The 16,471-nt window shown below is 34.8% G+C and overlaps 1 protein-coding gene across 2 annotated transcripts in view; it reads right to left on the bottom strand.

Moving 5' to 3' along the window:
• CEP120 (centrosomal protein 120) overlaps nt 1-16,471 on the bottom strand; it is a 61,715-nt gene that overhangs the window by 17,206 nt on the left and 28,038 nt on the right. The window contains exons 19-20 of one of the 2 annotated variants that reach the window (XM_048048795.2): nt 7,867-8,012; nt 5,092-7,209 (exon numbers count right to left, since the gene is read on the bottom strand). In XM_048048795.2, the coding sequence (XP_047904752.1) occupies nt 6,969-7,209; nt 7,867-8,012 (387 nt within the window). In that variant the 3' untranslated portion in view covers nt 5,092-6,968. Of the gene's footprint in view, nt 1-5,091; nt 7,210-7,866; nt 8,013-16,471 lie in introns of those variants that run through there. The other variant, XM_048048794.2, reaches the window with a different exon arrangement.

Below are 16,471 nucleotides of genomic sequence, written 5' to 3' on the forward strand. Positions count from 1 at the left end.
TTTTATTAGTATTTCAATACTAATAAGTCAGGAAATGATTTTCCTATAAAAGTATTCACTAAAACCCTTGCAATTACTTATCTGCTCAATATACGGGACATGGCAAACAATGCCTGACCTTTTCCATACATCTGTAACAACCAAGCATTAACTAGCGGTTCATCAAAACATCAGAATAACAAATAGCAATCTTCATCCTACCAATATGGTACTGCCCCACACCAGATACAGCCTTGTCCATGGTCGGCCCAAAACTCCACGTTTTTTGCACTTTTTTCTGCCCCCTCCCTCCCCAGCTGATTTTATTTTATTCATCTCTTAAAGTGGTTAACTCAGCCTTGAGAGGCATCAGCCCTGGACTAACTTAGCTTCTTTAACATAGAAATTAGTCATAAATAAGAAATATTTTTTTTTGCCTTTTTTTCTTTCCTGAAATGTTTTGAATTAGTTCATAATTAGCTAGAAAAATGAAAGATACTGATATATCTACTAAGAGCAGAGTTAGAGAACATAAATAATTTCTACTTATTTGATGAAGAAATATCTTGCTAGAAGCTAGTAACTACCCCTTTCAGGGCATTAGGTGAGTATCCAGCACAGCATACAATCTGAGTTTAAAGCAGTTTGTGAACCACTTACATAGAAAAACTCTCCCCTTTTCTCATATTGTTGTTTGAGCAATTGAGGCACAGAGCCCTCTCTACAACCAAGATGGGCAGAGAAACCATGCATTGTGTACCCAACCTTCAGTCTGCCCCTTCACACAAGTGGTTCAGGAAGGATTTTGCAATATTGCATGAATTACTGCTACATGTGCACTGCTTAGTCCTTATGCTGTGGTGCAAAGACAATGCATTCTAAGATGTCCTCTTGCTAAGGCTACCTATTTCTGCTTATAGTTATTACATGCCATGTGCATTGATGATAATATACATAAATGAAATAGGAGTAAGTGGCATAAATGTATTCATTCTGGAATGATCAAACTTTTGGCTCATTTTAATGATTTGTTGTACATATACAATAAGGAAGTACAGTCATGGAGTCAAAAAAATGCAGCTGTTCTGCAGCACATGGTAGGATGGGGCAAGTAAAAGTCACTGCAGATGTGTACAAGCACGCTGTTGATGAGTCCAAGTTTTTCCATGAAGAGCAGTGCCCGCTCATGGAGGTACACACACCTATGGAGATATACCTACTAATTCCTTGGGGGCAGTGGCATGGTCTTGCTTTTTGACATCCTGCTTTTTTTTTTCCTCATTTTTTTGGGGTTGTTAGCTCCATTTCTTCAGTGGAATAATTGGATTATAATCAGAATAATCAGGATAAATAAATCAGTAAGGAAGAATGCATAAAGCAACATATGCATGCACATTCAGGAAAAGTGCAGTCAAAAATGTTATTGCTGTGGAAGTGTCAAAAATGTTAAACAGTCTAAACAACAGATCCTCAAGGTTGCTTGAATGATTCCTAGAAAAGCAAGTGGTCTCAGTGGTTTACACCAAATATGCACTAATAATCATGAAAACATATCAGCAGTATTGGCTTAGTATACTAGCTATAAAAGCAAACCATTAAATTGTCTGACTTACTTGGAAGAGAAGGTGCATGTCAACTTCATGCCTGAGTAGGACTCAACCTTCAGGCATATCTCTGATTATAAAGCAAATAAGGGCTTACAGTGCCTTTCAGCCCTTGTCTGTATCATCTATTGTATTATAATCTCATTGCCAAAAATAGCCTTCTCAGGTGAAAACACTGATGGTATGCGTTCTTGTATAACTAATGTCTCTTAGTGAGACCTATAAAAATTCTTTTCTGTACCTCCAGAAACAAAACAAAAAAAATCCCCTCACTTATGCTAAGCTATTAAAGGAACACAAAAATATTGAAGACTTACCATTACCTCATAAACCTAAATTCTATAAAACATTTATTAGCTTGATTGCCTGCTCATCTTAAAACCTGATAATTTAATTTTGCTGCCCTAATCATTTAGGTTTAGGTTGGAAGGGGCCTTAAAGATCACCTACTTCCCCTGCCATAGGCAAGGACACCTCCCACCAGACCAGGTTGCACCAGACCAGGTTGCCCAAAGGCCCATCCAGCCTGGTCTTGAACAATTACAGGGATAGGGCATCCACAACTTCCCTGGGCAGCCTGTGCCAGTGCCTCACCACCTTCAGAGTAGGGTATTTCTTCCTTACATGCAAATTTTTCCTCTTTCAGTTTACCCTCATTCAGTTTAAAGCCATTACCCCTTGTCCTATCACTACACTTCCTGATAAAAGGTCCCTCCCCAGCTTTCCTGGAGATCCCCCGGTAGTGACAGTAAGTCCCAGTCCTCTCTGAAAATAATTTTACAGTTTTCTCACAGTACAGCTAAAGCTATGAGCAATGTACAATAGCTGTTTAAACAGCATTAGGCTGTGGGCCATGTTCTACTCTCTCTGCCACGAGTAAGCCCACTTCTAAATATGGATGCCACATTACTTTGTCAATAGTTATGTCCCAGTAACTGCATCAAAACCCTATCAGTCAAACATTTTGTAACACTACACTTCCATAATGATCCACTTGCTATGTATATTGTTAGAACAAAACTTTTTGTTGCAATACATAAATTGTTTAAAATGCTGTCAAACTACTACAAGGATTTCACTTGAGGAAAAAAAAAAGTACTGGACTACAAAGTAGTGGGTGCCATTTTTCCAGAAGCATTATTAATGAGGATTTAGTCTTTGGTGATGGGGAACTACAGGCTGTAGCATTTCTTAAGAACAGAAAATAACTGTACTTGCAAGAATTCAATTACTCTACATTAAAGCCGCCATGGGGTTACTGTACATCAGAAAGTCAGTAAATTATTTTTCTACAAATTAGTCTCTCAAAGTTGACTTTTTTCTTTCTATTCTGAATGCCAAACTCCTGACTGCTTCTCCACCACAGAGACTTCATATCTGGATAGCCGACATCTGTAAAAACATTTCTAATGAAAACACTACTAATACAACCCCCTGGAGAAACAAATGAAATGAGATCTAAGTATGCAGCCGCCTTTCTACAGTTCTGTCTTTAACAATAGTGAGGCTAGTGCTTCCTATCCAAGCCTTGACACAGGTCACGATCATTTAGGCACAGTAGTAGCAAAATAAATAATTCTGTAAATATGTAATAACTGGTATAAATACTTCAGTAGCACTTAGAAGATGTGATAAAGGACTTCCGTCTTTAGCTGTGCATTAAGGTTTATCTCAGTGGATGGAAGGGAGAAGTATTTAAATTGCACTGAAGGAGAGCTACGGACTGAATACTTGAAAGCTCAGTGCCAGACATAACATTGCTTCTTTTCCACAACAGCAGTTTATAAAGTGTGTTAGTGTTGAAAGTGTTGGATAACTGCTAAAATGTTATAACAAATAGTTACAGCTTCCCCCCAAAATACAATATACTGGAAAGATCAATCATATAACTACATATTTTAATAAACTAGCTTCAAAGCAAAACATTTTTCTTGTTTCTGTGATTTGTCAGATTTTTCCTCAACGCATTTCACTGCTTGAGTAACAAAAAATTTAGACACAAGTTTTTCAATAAATAGACTAATAATTTAAAGGTGAAAAAGGTTGGTTTCAAATAAATGATTCTCAAAGCCTTAGTTAATGTTCCATATGAAGGTTCTTAAGTAGAAATGTGTAGATTTGCTGCTTTGCTTTCAATTCTGCATCAAGTAATTAGAGTTAACTCCGGTAGTAAAGACCAGTAATACCTGGAAGTCCACACCACTGTAACTAGTCATATAACTAGTTATAGCACCTGAAGAGGCAGGTGGGGGATCCTTTGACTTCGGATTAACATAACCAGTGTTTCTAGATATCCTCATTTTCAGATGGGCTAATGATTTGTCTTTAAGAGACTGGATTTGGACAAACATGGGAAATAATTCAGTCCTGAAGTCTCCTTATTCAGACAAAATTGAAAATTGTGTGCCTGAATAATAAGAATGATGAAAGCTTAAATTAATTCATCAACAGAACAACCCTTCTTTCCCCTGCTACCCCATTTATTAATTTTTATGGGCATTTGAGTTTACACAAAGATATTAGTAAAATTATTTATTATGAAATAATTTCATCCACTTCCCCAGTGAAATCTGGCTGCATCAAAATTAATGGTACGAATCTGTCAGAATGCCAGCAGGACCTAACTGTTGCTCCTCTTCCCATCCCCTTTCTTTAATGAATATGGAACCAAGACTGAAACTGAAGAAAATTGAAGACAGTTTCCAGTAGGATGCTGGATAAATTAAAATATGCTTGTTACCTCATGCATCTGTTTCAAATGGTATTATTCTTGCCATGAAGGAGATTAAAGTAACAATTAAGGGTTGTTTTTTTTTTTTTTGATAAAAGTGGTACATAGTCATTCCACTGAATTGTTATAATGCTTAAAATGGCTCTGTAGCAATAAAAAGCCAAATGGAATTCAATGTAAAAATAAAAAAGCCATACCGAGCTCCCCTCTGCTATATATATCTACTACAAATATAGTTTTCTAGACTACTTTAGATGGTTAGATGGAAGCACTTCAACTTTTTCCTGCAAAAGTTACATCAAAACATCAAGCCTAAAGTATTAGGATGAGAAAGTGTACAATACAAACAATGAATACAACGACTAATAGCTGTATAACCAAAAAAATCTAAATTTAAAGCTTAGAAAACTCATGCTTCTAATCCTGTAATTACTGATCTTTTAGGGGACAAAGTGGACCCAAACAGCTTTAAATAGCAGGCTTATAAATATATTTTTAAAAGAAAGTGATGTAATAAGTATTTTACTAAATACTCTGGTTTTTACTAAGTATTCTGTTTTACTAGAAAAACTACAATTAGAAGTTTTTTTAAACCTTACAGCAGCATGACTGCTGTTTTCTTTACAAACCATGAAAAAGATTAGAAATTCAAAAATGAAATTAACTTCGAAAATCAACTTCTCAACTTTATGGCTTCAAGCACTAAAGACTGACTTATTACCTATATTAATAAACAAAGTTTTTGTTCAAATACATAGTTGAAAAAACACAAAATCATTAGTAATAAAAATCTGAGTTTTATTTAATAACATAAGACCTGAAAAGTCATAAAATGTTAGTTCAAAAATATCACCAATTATGAAAATTGTTAGTAAACAACCTTTAAGATCTTTAAGTCTAACGCACCCCCCAGCGTTTCAAAAAGAAACTGCACTTCTAGCACATCAGCAAGCATTTGAAGAATGTCTTGAGCAAGTCTTCCTATCAATATAGAAGCCCTCCTGATTCATTTACCATAATTGCATATGATCATGCATCATTGATAAGTCACAACAAAAAAATGTATAAAATTGCATGTTATGGATTTGTACTGGATTTATGAAGACATTATTTGTTTTACCAGTAGAGTAGGATCTTTTTAAGCACGCTAATTTGAAAAAATATAGGTGTGCAAGGCAATACAAAAGCATTTTTTAAGAAGTCTGACACTGATAATCAGTAATTCCTTATAGAATCTGATATCTGAGTTTATATGGCTAGTTCAAAACTTTATAGGCCCTAAATAACAATTTATTTAGCAGGAGATAAGCCCACGGTAGGGAGCAAGAGAAACGACACACTTAGGGGCAAAGTCAGATGCAATGTTAAGTCTATTTTCTATATAATTCATACCATACAAAACAGGAAGGCAATACATATACAGCCATGTCTATAGATGTTCATAGATTTTATGTAAATTTTTTTTTGCATGGGAATTATTATGCTTTGGATGAACAAAGATACCTAAGACTTTTTCAATACTTTTTCAAACATTGTACCAACAGGACAGACAAAAATCCCCACTGAAAAGACAGTGTTGTATGTTTATATAATTAACTAGATCCACATGAATGATTTTAAAATAACTGACACAGAATGAAGTTTGGAAAAAAAACAGCTATTTCAACTGATTATGCACATACTAACACTTCTTGTTGAGTTCTGTTGTGGTATTCAACACCCTGAGGCTATCTTTTTCATACTTCATCAAGTACTACATAAAATTTAAGTGGCAATGAGAAAACATGCATTGAAATATACGTTAAGGAATCATAAAATGACCAGGTCTTGATTAAGGAAAAAGTCTTTACTTAGAAAAGCTTCCTTATGCAAGTGTTCAACATTTGAGGTACTAATTCAGTGAATTTATGTATCTTTTGTTTTGAGGGATGAATATAATTCATGTTTATTCCTGAACCAGGGCTTTACCCTCCTGGATTCACCCTTACAGGCTTATGTGCAAAACTGCTAGGACAAAGGGACTTTCATCCTGTACAATTCATACTAGTTACTTAATATTTCAATCAGTTTCATAAGGTTTGAGTTTTCTTCTCCATTTAAAACCTTGACTCTTGAAAGAGTATTAACTACAGAACTTGCTATCTTAACTACAGTTACCAAAGCAAAGGTTGATTACCTTGTGATTTAATAGAAAGTGACGTGTCAAGTTCAAGTGATGCATTTTTGGTCAGAATTAAGAATTCTATCAGGGAAAACAGCTAATGTGATTTTTTCCTACTATAGCTGAAGACCCCTTTTTACAAAAATTTAAATAAGTTATGACTGTATTGACCAAAAAGCTTAGAAAAATTATAAAAAATATTAAAAATAAACCTAGGCACGGTGGTACAAAGAGGTAGAAAACATTTCAGAGGAAAATACACAAGATAAATATATTTACATATTTATATGAGTATAAAAACATTAAAAACAGCCACTCCCTGTAAAACTCACAACTGTGCTTAACATCATGAATTGCAAATATTTACCTTGACTTCAAAAATGCCTAAAAATGTGCAAAATTTAAGCATGACTATACATTTTTGCAGAAGGTGGTTTAAAAATCAGTTACTCTGTTCAAGTTTAGGCTCTTTTAAACAGCTTTTTGTATGCTTTTATCTAGTGGTATTCCTTTTTGCAATAGCTTCTCTGATTTGACGATCAAGTTCACTTACAATATGGTCTTCATGATTATAGACGCCTGTTCTCAACAAGGTATCCCTCTCCTCTATCAGACGAGAGAGATAATCATCCATGTTCTCATTTAATTTTCTAGAATGAGGACTATCCACTCTACCGGCAGAATTATCTCTAACGTCTTGCAATTGCTTTCTCTCTTCTTCTTGTTGCTTTAGTCTGGCATTAATAAAATGGAAGGTAAGAGGATGACTGTTAAAAACTGCTTTGATTTTCAGACGAAATAATACATTAAGTGAAGTACTTAGTAAAATAAGGAAATCTGTAACAAATACCTTCTCTGTAGTAAAATTATGGGAAAACTATAAATGAAAGACATTGTAATATAATAGCTACAATTTGAAAACGCTATTTTTTTTATTCTGCATATGTAACATATAGTAATTGCAATCAAAGCTCATATTTTGATAATGCCAATACCACTCAAGCTACAAGGTTTCAGTGTACAGAATCACTGCAGACAGCCATTGGAGGACAACACTACACAGATTTAGAATTTTAATGTATTCAAAATATGGATAGTATCTGTTTTTTTTTTTTAATCCCTTAATGCAGTTCTCCCTAGAACTGAAGATTCAAAAGAGAAAGAAGAAAAGATGCCTAGCATCATACACCTATGTTAGCTTAAAAAACAGTGTGGCCTTACACATAGATTTTCTATAATACAGTACTGTTGAATTTTATAGATGTGCCATCTTTAGCTAAGGGACACTAAAACGTGTTCTTTTACTGGACTGACAGCCAATTATAGTCTTGATTTAACTGAACCTTCTCTTATTCTGAGGCAGAAAGGGAGTCTTACAAGTGCTTTAATACCTGTTAAGTTCATTTCTGATATCCTCCAGCTCTTGTCGGTCTGTTTTCCCCAGCTCTTTTTCTTCTGCTGCCAAATAGCGCAACCTCATATGCTCCAGCTCTTGTTGCTGCTTTTTAAGGCGAGCCATTGCACTTTCTTGTTCACGCTTATGGGTGAAAGGATAAAAACATAACTTGGTTGACATGTCAAAGTGCTAATTATAGTGACACAATCAAAACTTCAGGAATGAAATCACAACAATTAGGTCTCTAGTAGCAGTAGAAAGATGTTAAACAGGATGTCTTTAGCTGTGATAGTAGCATTATAGCATATATATGTCTATAATGCTTGCAGCATTATAGACATTAAAAACTGCAGTAAACCTGTCCATGCTGGAGCAGCTGAAGCCCAGTCACAGATATCTTTCCATTAATGAAGTAACAAAGAGGGACAAACCTTTACAAATACTGGCTTAAGCTTGTTTACATAAAACTTATTTGTGAAATTGCTGAAGATATATAGCAAAAGAGTCTCAGTATTACATGTTATGTTTTTATATAAATTAATAATATGATTTATATAGATTATACCATGCATGACAAAATGGTAAGTAGCTGCATAAAATCCCAATATTGGCCCCCACAAGGCCTAGTATCAAAGCTTCAAGACTTGCTGAAGTTGCAATTCATGTTTAAGCCTTGAACTCCTAAAATTCTGGTGAGATTTCCTTTTAGAGTTTTCCAGCTCTATGCAAAGCCTTAGGTAACTTATTCAGGGGATATAATCCAACTAACCCCTCTAAAGGTTTATTTGGTTCTAAATTTACTTTCTGTTTTAGTGACTTGTATAGAGCCGCAAAACTAGAGCTGTAGTCCACTTCCACTCTGACATTGAAGTCTCTGAATGACAAGCATGTTCCTTTCTCCACTTGTTTTCCTCCCAGTCATTTTCCGTATGACCTCCTGTGCTAACTCAACACAATCAGTCTTACACTCAATGAAACAGAAAGCCTGAGGGTAAGTGGCATTTGTTCTTGTAGTTAAAAAAACAAAGTAGGAGGTTACACAAACATCCTGGATGTGGACATACTGAGAAGTGTGAGCTTACCTTTGTAATTTTGAAATCACTTTCATCTGAAATATTTGACTGTTAATACAATGTTTTATATTTATTACAGCAGCAAAAAGACAACTGTTTTATGTGTGAATATATTCATTATACAGCCAACCTAATAATTTCTGGAGGAATCTAATCCTTGATTTCAACCAGTTTTCTGAATCTCAGTCCCAGGCATCTTACTTATTATCATTAAGTAATAAAATCCAAATTTCACAAGGAGTTGATATAAACAAAAGCTCTAATTGTTCATTGTTCATGTGAGCAGCCAATGTGTTACAGAAGTACTTGTACAAGATTACATGTAATCATAGCACCCGACTACGAAGTATTTTAATAAAAATTAAATGCTATTACTTCAGTGACACAGACCAAAATGACTGCAGAACAATTTGCTAAGGGGATACATAATATAAAACCAGAAGCAGGAATCCTGCCAAGACTCTACAGCTGATAGATGGCTGAAGTATAAAAAAAGCACTTGGAAGAGATAAGACCATTGTCCTTCCTCCCTCATCAAGAGTTCATTACAAAAGAACATTACCATGTGAGAGGCATTTTTTCTGTGGGACAGGTTTGAAGAGCAGGCTAAAATTGAAGTAAAATAGGTTTAAGTAAAATAGGTTTTAGAACACGAAACAACAAATGTGTATAGCAAATTGTAAGAAATCACTATAGCCAACTGATATTTATTCAAGAGTTCTAGGGAAATCCAAACAAAGTATAAGGGAAATTGGAGGTGTAATCTATCACTAAAACTGGTATTGACACCCCAAGAACAACCACCCTCCATCCTATTCCTCCCAACACTCCCCCCCCCTTTTTTTTTTTATAGAATGGAATAAAACTACTCCTTCCTCCTGCTCTAAGGCATTAGGAATAATGGGGATCTACCACTAAGACTTACTTCCACAGTGAAGAAATTGGTTGATAAAGAAATTGGTTGAAAACACAACTAAAACAAAACTAGCAGGATGCATGGATACAGTAGAAAAAATGAATCCAGCTTTCGTAAAAAAAGTCACATTTCCAACTTCTCTTAAGACACAAAAACAAAACAACAAGCAAACCACAAAACTAAACTGTCAGCAAGGAAGTCCTCTCATTCCCTTGGATTACTTACAGGTTAAGACCAGAGCAAGGACAGGACTTGATCATTTCCACAGCAGGTAGAAGGTGACAGTGGAATGCACAAGAACCTGTTCTTCGATATACTTGGTGATATGGCTGCCTCATTTATATGTTATTCTCTGGTTTCCAAATATCTGGATAGGCAACAGATTCCAGGAAATAAAGCCAAATTTCAAGTATACAGTGGGCTAAGAGTGATGTAAATGCTAAATGCCGGTAGTAAGATCAAATGCTGATCGTTATGTATGCTCAAATAGATTGTTATAAAAACGGAAGTTGCAGTACAACTAATTTATAGAATACAGACAGCATATCTGATTACCCTGGTTGTGTGAAGTATAGAAATACGAGAACAGATCAATATTTACTTGAAGACCATCACTGTTCTTGGTGCTTTCACTAGATCCAAGTTAAACTGTCATCCTTTTCAAAATGGAAAAAATTAACATATAGCCAGCCACATTTCAGAAAAAAAGTGTTCAGATTAAATTTTCAGTTTCGTGCCTTTTTTTTTTTTTTTTAGGGATTAGAGTACATTAAAACTCTACACTGTTCTATTTAAAATTCTACTCAAAACTATATTTAATCACAGAAGAATTGTTGCATTGTACGTATAGATTAAGCCTAGAAATTTCTATTTGTCTGTCTCTATAGGTAAAGAATCTAGTAATTTGGTCTGCTGACCAGCTACTTTTCTTGACTGGATGGTAAGTCTGAAGAAACTTGTTCTACATAATCCTGTTTTAGATACAGTATAGACTGCATAAACAAAATTCAAAAGCAGAATTTGAATGTCTGATACAGCTGGGTTTTCCTGTTGGCATCATCTAAGAGTGGTGAGAATCTTGGAAGCCACATAACAGATTATGTGAGAATGCAATTTACAACAAACTACATCATGCAGAGGAAGAAATCCACACCACTGTGGAGCACTCATCTTACATGAAGTCAGAAATCCAGATCTACAGAAAAAAGGAGATTTAAGGAGTTTTAACGGCCATCATCTCCTTTTCTAGCCCTTATCTACACTGATTTATAGATATGATTAGCTTCAGTCCACTGAATTGTTGCAGATTGAGAAAAGGATGATTTTTTTTTTTGAAAAAGAAATCTTGCCCTGCAGCTCAGTTAATACATGCTCTAATTGCTCCTAGTTTTAAACTAGGTCTACCATCATAGGAAGCTAGGTGTTAATGGGAGATTGTCAATCATATCCTGAAAGTTAAATACTTCAAGACTAATGCAGAGTAACACTCATTAGCACAAGACGTCAACAGGCCAGGACAAAATGGCATCCTTGCCTACTTTTTAAACAGATTATAATGAGGTACATAATATACACAAATCAAACAGCTGTGACCATACTGAACTGAAGTATTCTAACCCAGTCCTTCAGTTTGTAGAATATTACTCAGATCTCATAATGTAAAGTTTTGAAAGTGTTCCTACAGTTGCAATTTCAGAGTGAAGACAACTGTGTTGGCCTGAGAATAGAAATTTCCTTACAAGTTGATACTTTACTATCTTGAGGCAGAAAATGTCAATGATCCAGGGGTTTATATTGTTCAGGAACATGCTTACGGTAGCAGATCGATAGCAAAGAGTGTTTTAAACTCTGAAAGAAGTACATTCTCTGAAGATTAACAGAAAATCCTAAACTCAGGCACGTGACAGAAAATTCCCAAACCTTTGACCGATCAGAAGGAATCCCATTTAGTATTTTCATCCTTTCTGCCCTCACTGAAGTACCTAGTTTCAGAATAGTAAGTTTTTTCATGAAAACACATACTTAGTGATATTTAGTAACACCAAAAAAGGGGAAAAAGAAAGAATGTGAAAGCCAAGATGCAAGAACAAAAAACCATTTCTGAAGAAACTTTTGTTCAGTTTGTGTTCCTTTTCATATTTCTCTTGGAAAAGTGTTAAAGAAAAAAATCAACGTTCCTAGTGAGCATGTTCATTGCTCAAGATATCCCTAGATTTGGAGGGAAGTAAGGGTGAATAAAGAGTGCTGCGTTCTCCTTTTCTCCATAAAGTAGACAAACGCTTATCAGTGTATTTTGTCTCCAAACACAACACTGCATAAGACTTCCTTTCAGAAAAGTGCAGTTTGAAGTTCAATGTGGTTACTAATACAATTATGATATAGATATGACAAATATTCCTTGTCATTTCCTTGTTTGGGAGTGATGAGGGAGACTGAGATTAATTTTAGTCCTGTACCAGTGAAAAACAAGAATTTCTGTAGCATTTTAAGAGGTACAGATTACCCTGAATAATATGACCTTTATCTAGAAAATACTACTTTTTTAAAAAACAGTATTTTCTGAGGCAAGATTTCCCTAGCACTTAGCTTAAGACTAGTCCAACTCAGAAAATACATGAAAGCAAGTGACAAGAGATTTTGCAGTTTCATTTATGATGGATGGATCCTGTGTGTAATGTGAATGTTACACACTTCATATTGTGAGACTTTGAAATGTATTTCCCAATATTCGTCTTTGACTCCTTTAAGTCTAACAGAAGTTGTAGGGTGAGTAACAGCAAACTTGTTCTTTGTATGATGTTCAGAACAGCAATAGAAACTCGATTTCTAATAATCCATCAATACAAGAAGATCGCAAAGAACTTAGAACACTTGTTTGATAAGAAGTGAAATATGCTTACTTTGAATTAATTTGCTTTATTCTGATATGTTCAGAGACAGATAAGACTTGTTACAGTGGGAAAAAAAGAAGTATTTCTTATTCATCACAGAGGTGACTGGTACTACTTTACAAGAGACACACAGGCTCTAAAATCCCTTTTTTCCAATCACAATTTAATGATGCATAAGCACTGTTTATTTTTAAACCAGAGAAGGAACTCTGCTTCACAGTAGTACTTGAGGTTTACCAGAATTTACTGTGCAATCTTCAAAAAGGAGAAATATTACTAAAATACAGTACTAGTAACGTGAAGTCCAGCATTTCTAGCCTCATGTGTAACATTTTCATTCTATTCTGTGTATGCTGAAGTTTAAAAACAAGGATATAATCAAATACAAAGTATTTTTAATTGTTCCTCAGGGCACATAAGTATATACATACACACAAAATTCATGCTGTGAAGGCTTTTTATGATAGGTCTTATTATTTCAGAGAGAATATGCTCCTACAATAAGTTAGATTTTAGATTTATTCCTAACTTCTTACTGTACCCCTGTCAAGCTGTTTGAAGCCTGAATAAGAACCCCTAGAGTTTTAAACAATTTCTAGAAACTTGAAGTTTGTTTTTTAAGACTTCAGATAAGGGACCGCTCCAGAATCATTAGCTGCTGGACTAAAAGCAGCTGTGTAGATAGAATGCAAGGCCCACTAGAAACTCTGAACACTGTATCCTTGCATTACCTCCTGACTGTCAACACCCACCATCCCAAAGCAAGGCAACAACAGATGATCAAGAAAACTATCTGCAAATTACTTTTAATTTTTACCATCTGGAAATTATTATTGTAATACACCTAGTTGGCACAGGTACCTTTTCCTCCATTACCTTCTCAACACTTCAACACTGTTAGTCATGCTATCCCTTTTTGATTTTTTTTTTTTTAAAGAGGGGGAAAAAGGAAACTTATCAATATTCCTTTTTCTTATTAATTTGATGTTTTGCTATCTTTCTCTTACTTACATACCCCAAACAAAGCCAAGCCAAACAATACCTTAAAGCCACATGCTAGTTATCAGATCATTTAATTCAGTGTTTTACTGCCTTCCTTCATTGGTTTGCATCTCTAATGTAGTACTTGAGAACAAGAATATTATTTTAGGAGTTTGCATGGTGGGACCTTCAATCATGTTTTGAAGCCTATGGTACTAGAGAAATAATCAGCATTAAATAAAAATTAGCCACTATTAAGAAAACAAAAATTTCAATTACAATCAGATTGTAAAAGAACCCCTCTGTGCCGCCAGGTGCTCTAGTTAAGAGGCTCTTCAATCAAGGAAGCACAATCTTTATTTTGCCATAGCTGCCTATAAATCCAAAAGGGAGATGTAAACATACATACACTAGACTAAACAATGGCTAAATAGCAGCCACTATTCACTCTCCCACTCACACATACCATGCAAGTCTGTGGGAAAACTTACGATTGAAGCTAAGGAACTCAAGTAAAGTTTTCTGAAAATAACCCAGAGCTGACAAGTCAGTAGGAGGGCCTGGATGGTTTCAAGACACAGTTTTTAACCAGGACTTGGACCTCTGACTTTTTTTTTTTAAAGCAAAGATTTATAACCCATCCTTGGCTAAATTACTTATAAATTAATCAAATTAATTACTAAGTGGATAAGCAGGAGGCTGGACAAGATAGAGTGAATGTCAACCAACCAACAAGATCTATGTTGTTTTAAATAAATGCATCAGTGTTAGTTTGATCAGATCTGTAGGACACAAAAACAATAAAAGACTTCTTTAAAAAATATTTCTCCCAGAACACTGAATAATGTATGTATGTACACTTTGAGATTATTTTGGTTTTCTAGATTATCAGACTATCATCTGCTGAAAATGAAATTCCTGGTAGCTTTGGTATTTGTTTTAAAATACTTGCACTCCATTTAGTACCTGAGATCTCCACAGCATTGTGTGAGTGGTTTGATTATTTTCAGTAATAATGCTCACATACATAGAACTACGCACGTCTTGTTTGTGTAGGTTCAGACTTTCCTTGACAGTAAACTTTAGAAGTCAGGTTTTGAAACCTCTGGAAATAACAAAACCTACCAGGATAAGCACAGCTATGTAGCTAACTTGAAGTTTGTCTTCCTAAAGGTGAACAGGGATATAAGTAAAGTACTTACATACAGTTGCACTGAGTAAGTAAAAGGGCCTAAACAAGATTTCACCAGAATGTAACCCAGCTTACTATTTTCACTCAGCTTTACAAACTGTGCTTAAATTCAATTAACTTCTGTGTTTTGTTAAGCACAGGTGATATATATGTGCCCTCATTTGCTCAGGTCTTTTTCCTTACCACTGGCACTGTGTTTTTAAACATTCAAATTACCAGACATGGAGAAGTTCAGAGCATGTTCTATTAACAGTCCCATCATTTTCTAAGTTATGTAGTGCATATCTCATTCTGCAAAATATAAAGCTATCACAGATGTGTGCTAACAACTAGTTCCAAAGTAAAAGGAAACTTTTTAATTAAGGAAACATTGACTTTTATGGTTGCAAATCAGAAGAGCATTTTACTAAATGCTTAGCCTGTAGATTATGCTTCTTTAATTCACAAATTGACTGTACTAGGTCACCTTTGAGTAATGGAAATCTCTGTTTAAACATTTTTTTGGCAATGGGCGCAAAGCATTAGATCTCATTTCCAAGACTTACCAGCTGGGTTTTGTCATTAACATTTATTAACAATCTAAGATATGGCTTTCAGCGTCTAATCCTCACTACACAAATGTTTTGTATAGTTCTCTAGAGAGCTTTGGTGTGACAAATTACTGGCACAGATTACAGCCCTGTGGCTATTCACCAGAGGCAATGCAAAATTAACATGGTACTAATCCAATTTAAACAAGAAATTGGTCAAAGTATGTGCAATTGCACAAATCATCTGAACTAAAGCAGATCTAGAATTCCTGAAGCAACACTTTCCAAATTTATATTTAAAACACAGTAAATGTTTTTTGATCAGCTCTGCTTTGGCTTTTATTTGGCTCTTTAAAGTCACTTAAATCCTTTATCAATAGACTAAGTATAAAATGAAGCATGGGAGTATAAAAACACAAGAAACCACTTTTAAAGGGTTTGTTCTGTTCTATAAAAGTCTTAAGTAGCATAATTCACTGTATATGCCAACTTATTTTATAGTTCAGACTTCCATCAACGGGGGTCAGCTGAAACCATCTACATATGTTACTAAATTCAGATCATCAGGTCTACTGTGATGAAATTCATAATAAGAACTTGATGATGATATACTCTGTGTTAATCTGGCAACTAACAATGTTTTCCTTTATTCTACAGGGAACTTAAATTTTGCATTAAGAAAAAATAGCTAGGATATTTCATGGCTGCTGAAGAAATCTTCATCAGAAAGATGAGATTTATGAGACTTATGTTCTTCCTTCTATCATCTTTGCCAAGCACAGTGTGTCAGAAATTGGAGAGGAAAATTTCTCCTTTTATCAGTAGGCAAAAAGGAAATCTGAAGACAGATAATGTTTAGTTTTTAATAGCGATTGAAAACAGCTAACACACTGAAGTAAAGAGGATTAAAAAAGTAACAATCAATTAGAAAATGGAGGGTAGTTTTTACTTTCCAGAAAGAAAAAAACACAACAGGAATGAAGCAGGAACTATAATCCTTAAGACGTACCATCCCAC

The sequence above is a fragment of the Anser cygnoides genome, chromosome Z (assembly GCF_040182565.1).
Source record: "Anser cygnoides isolate HZ-2024a breed goose chromosome Z, Taihu_goose_T2T_genome, whole genome shotgun sequence".
NCBI classification, from domain to species: domain Eukaryota; kingdom Metazoa; phylum Chordata; class Aves; order Anseriformes; family Anatidae; genus Anser; species Anser cygnoides.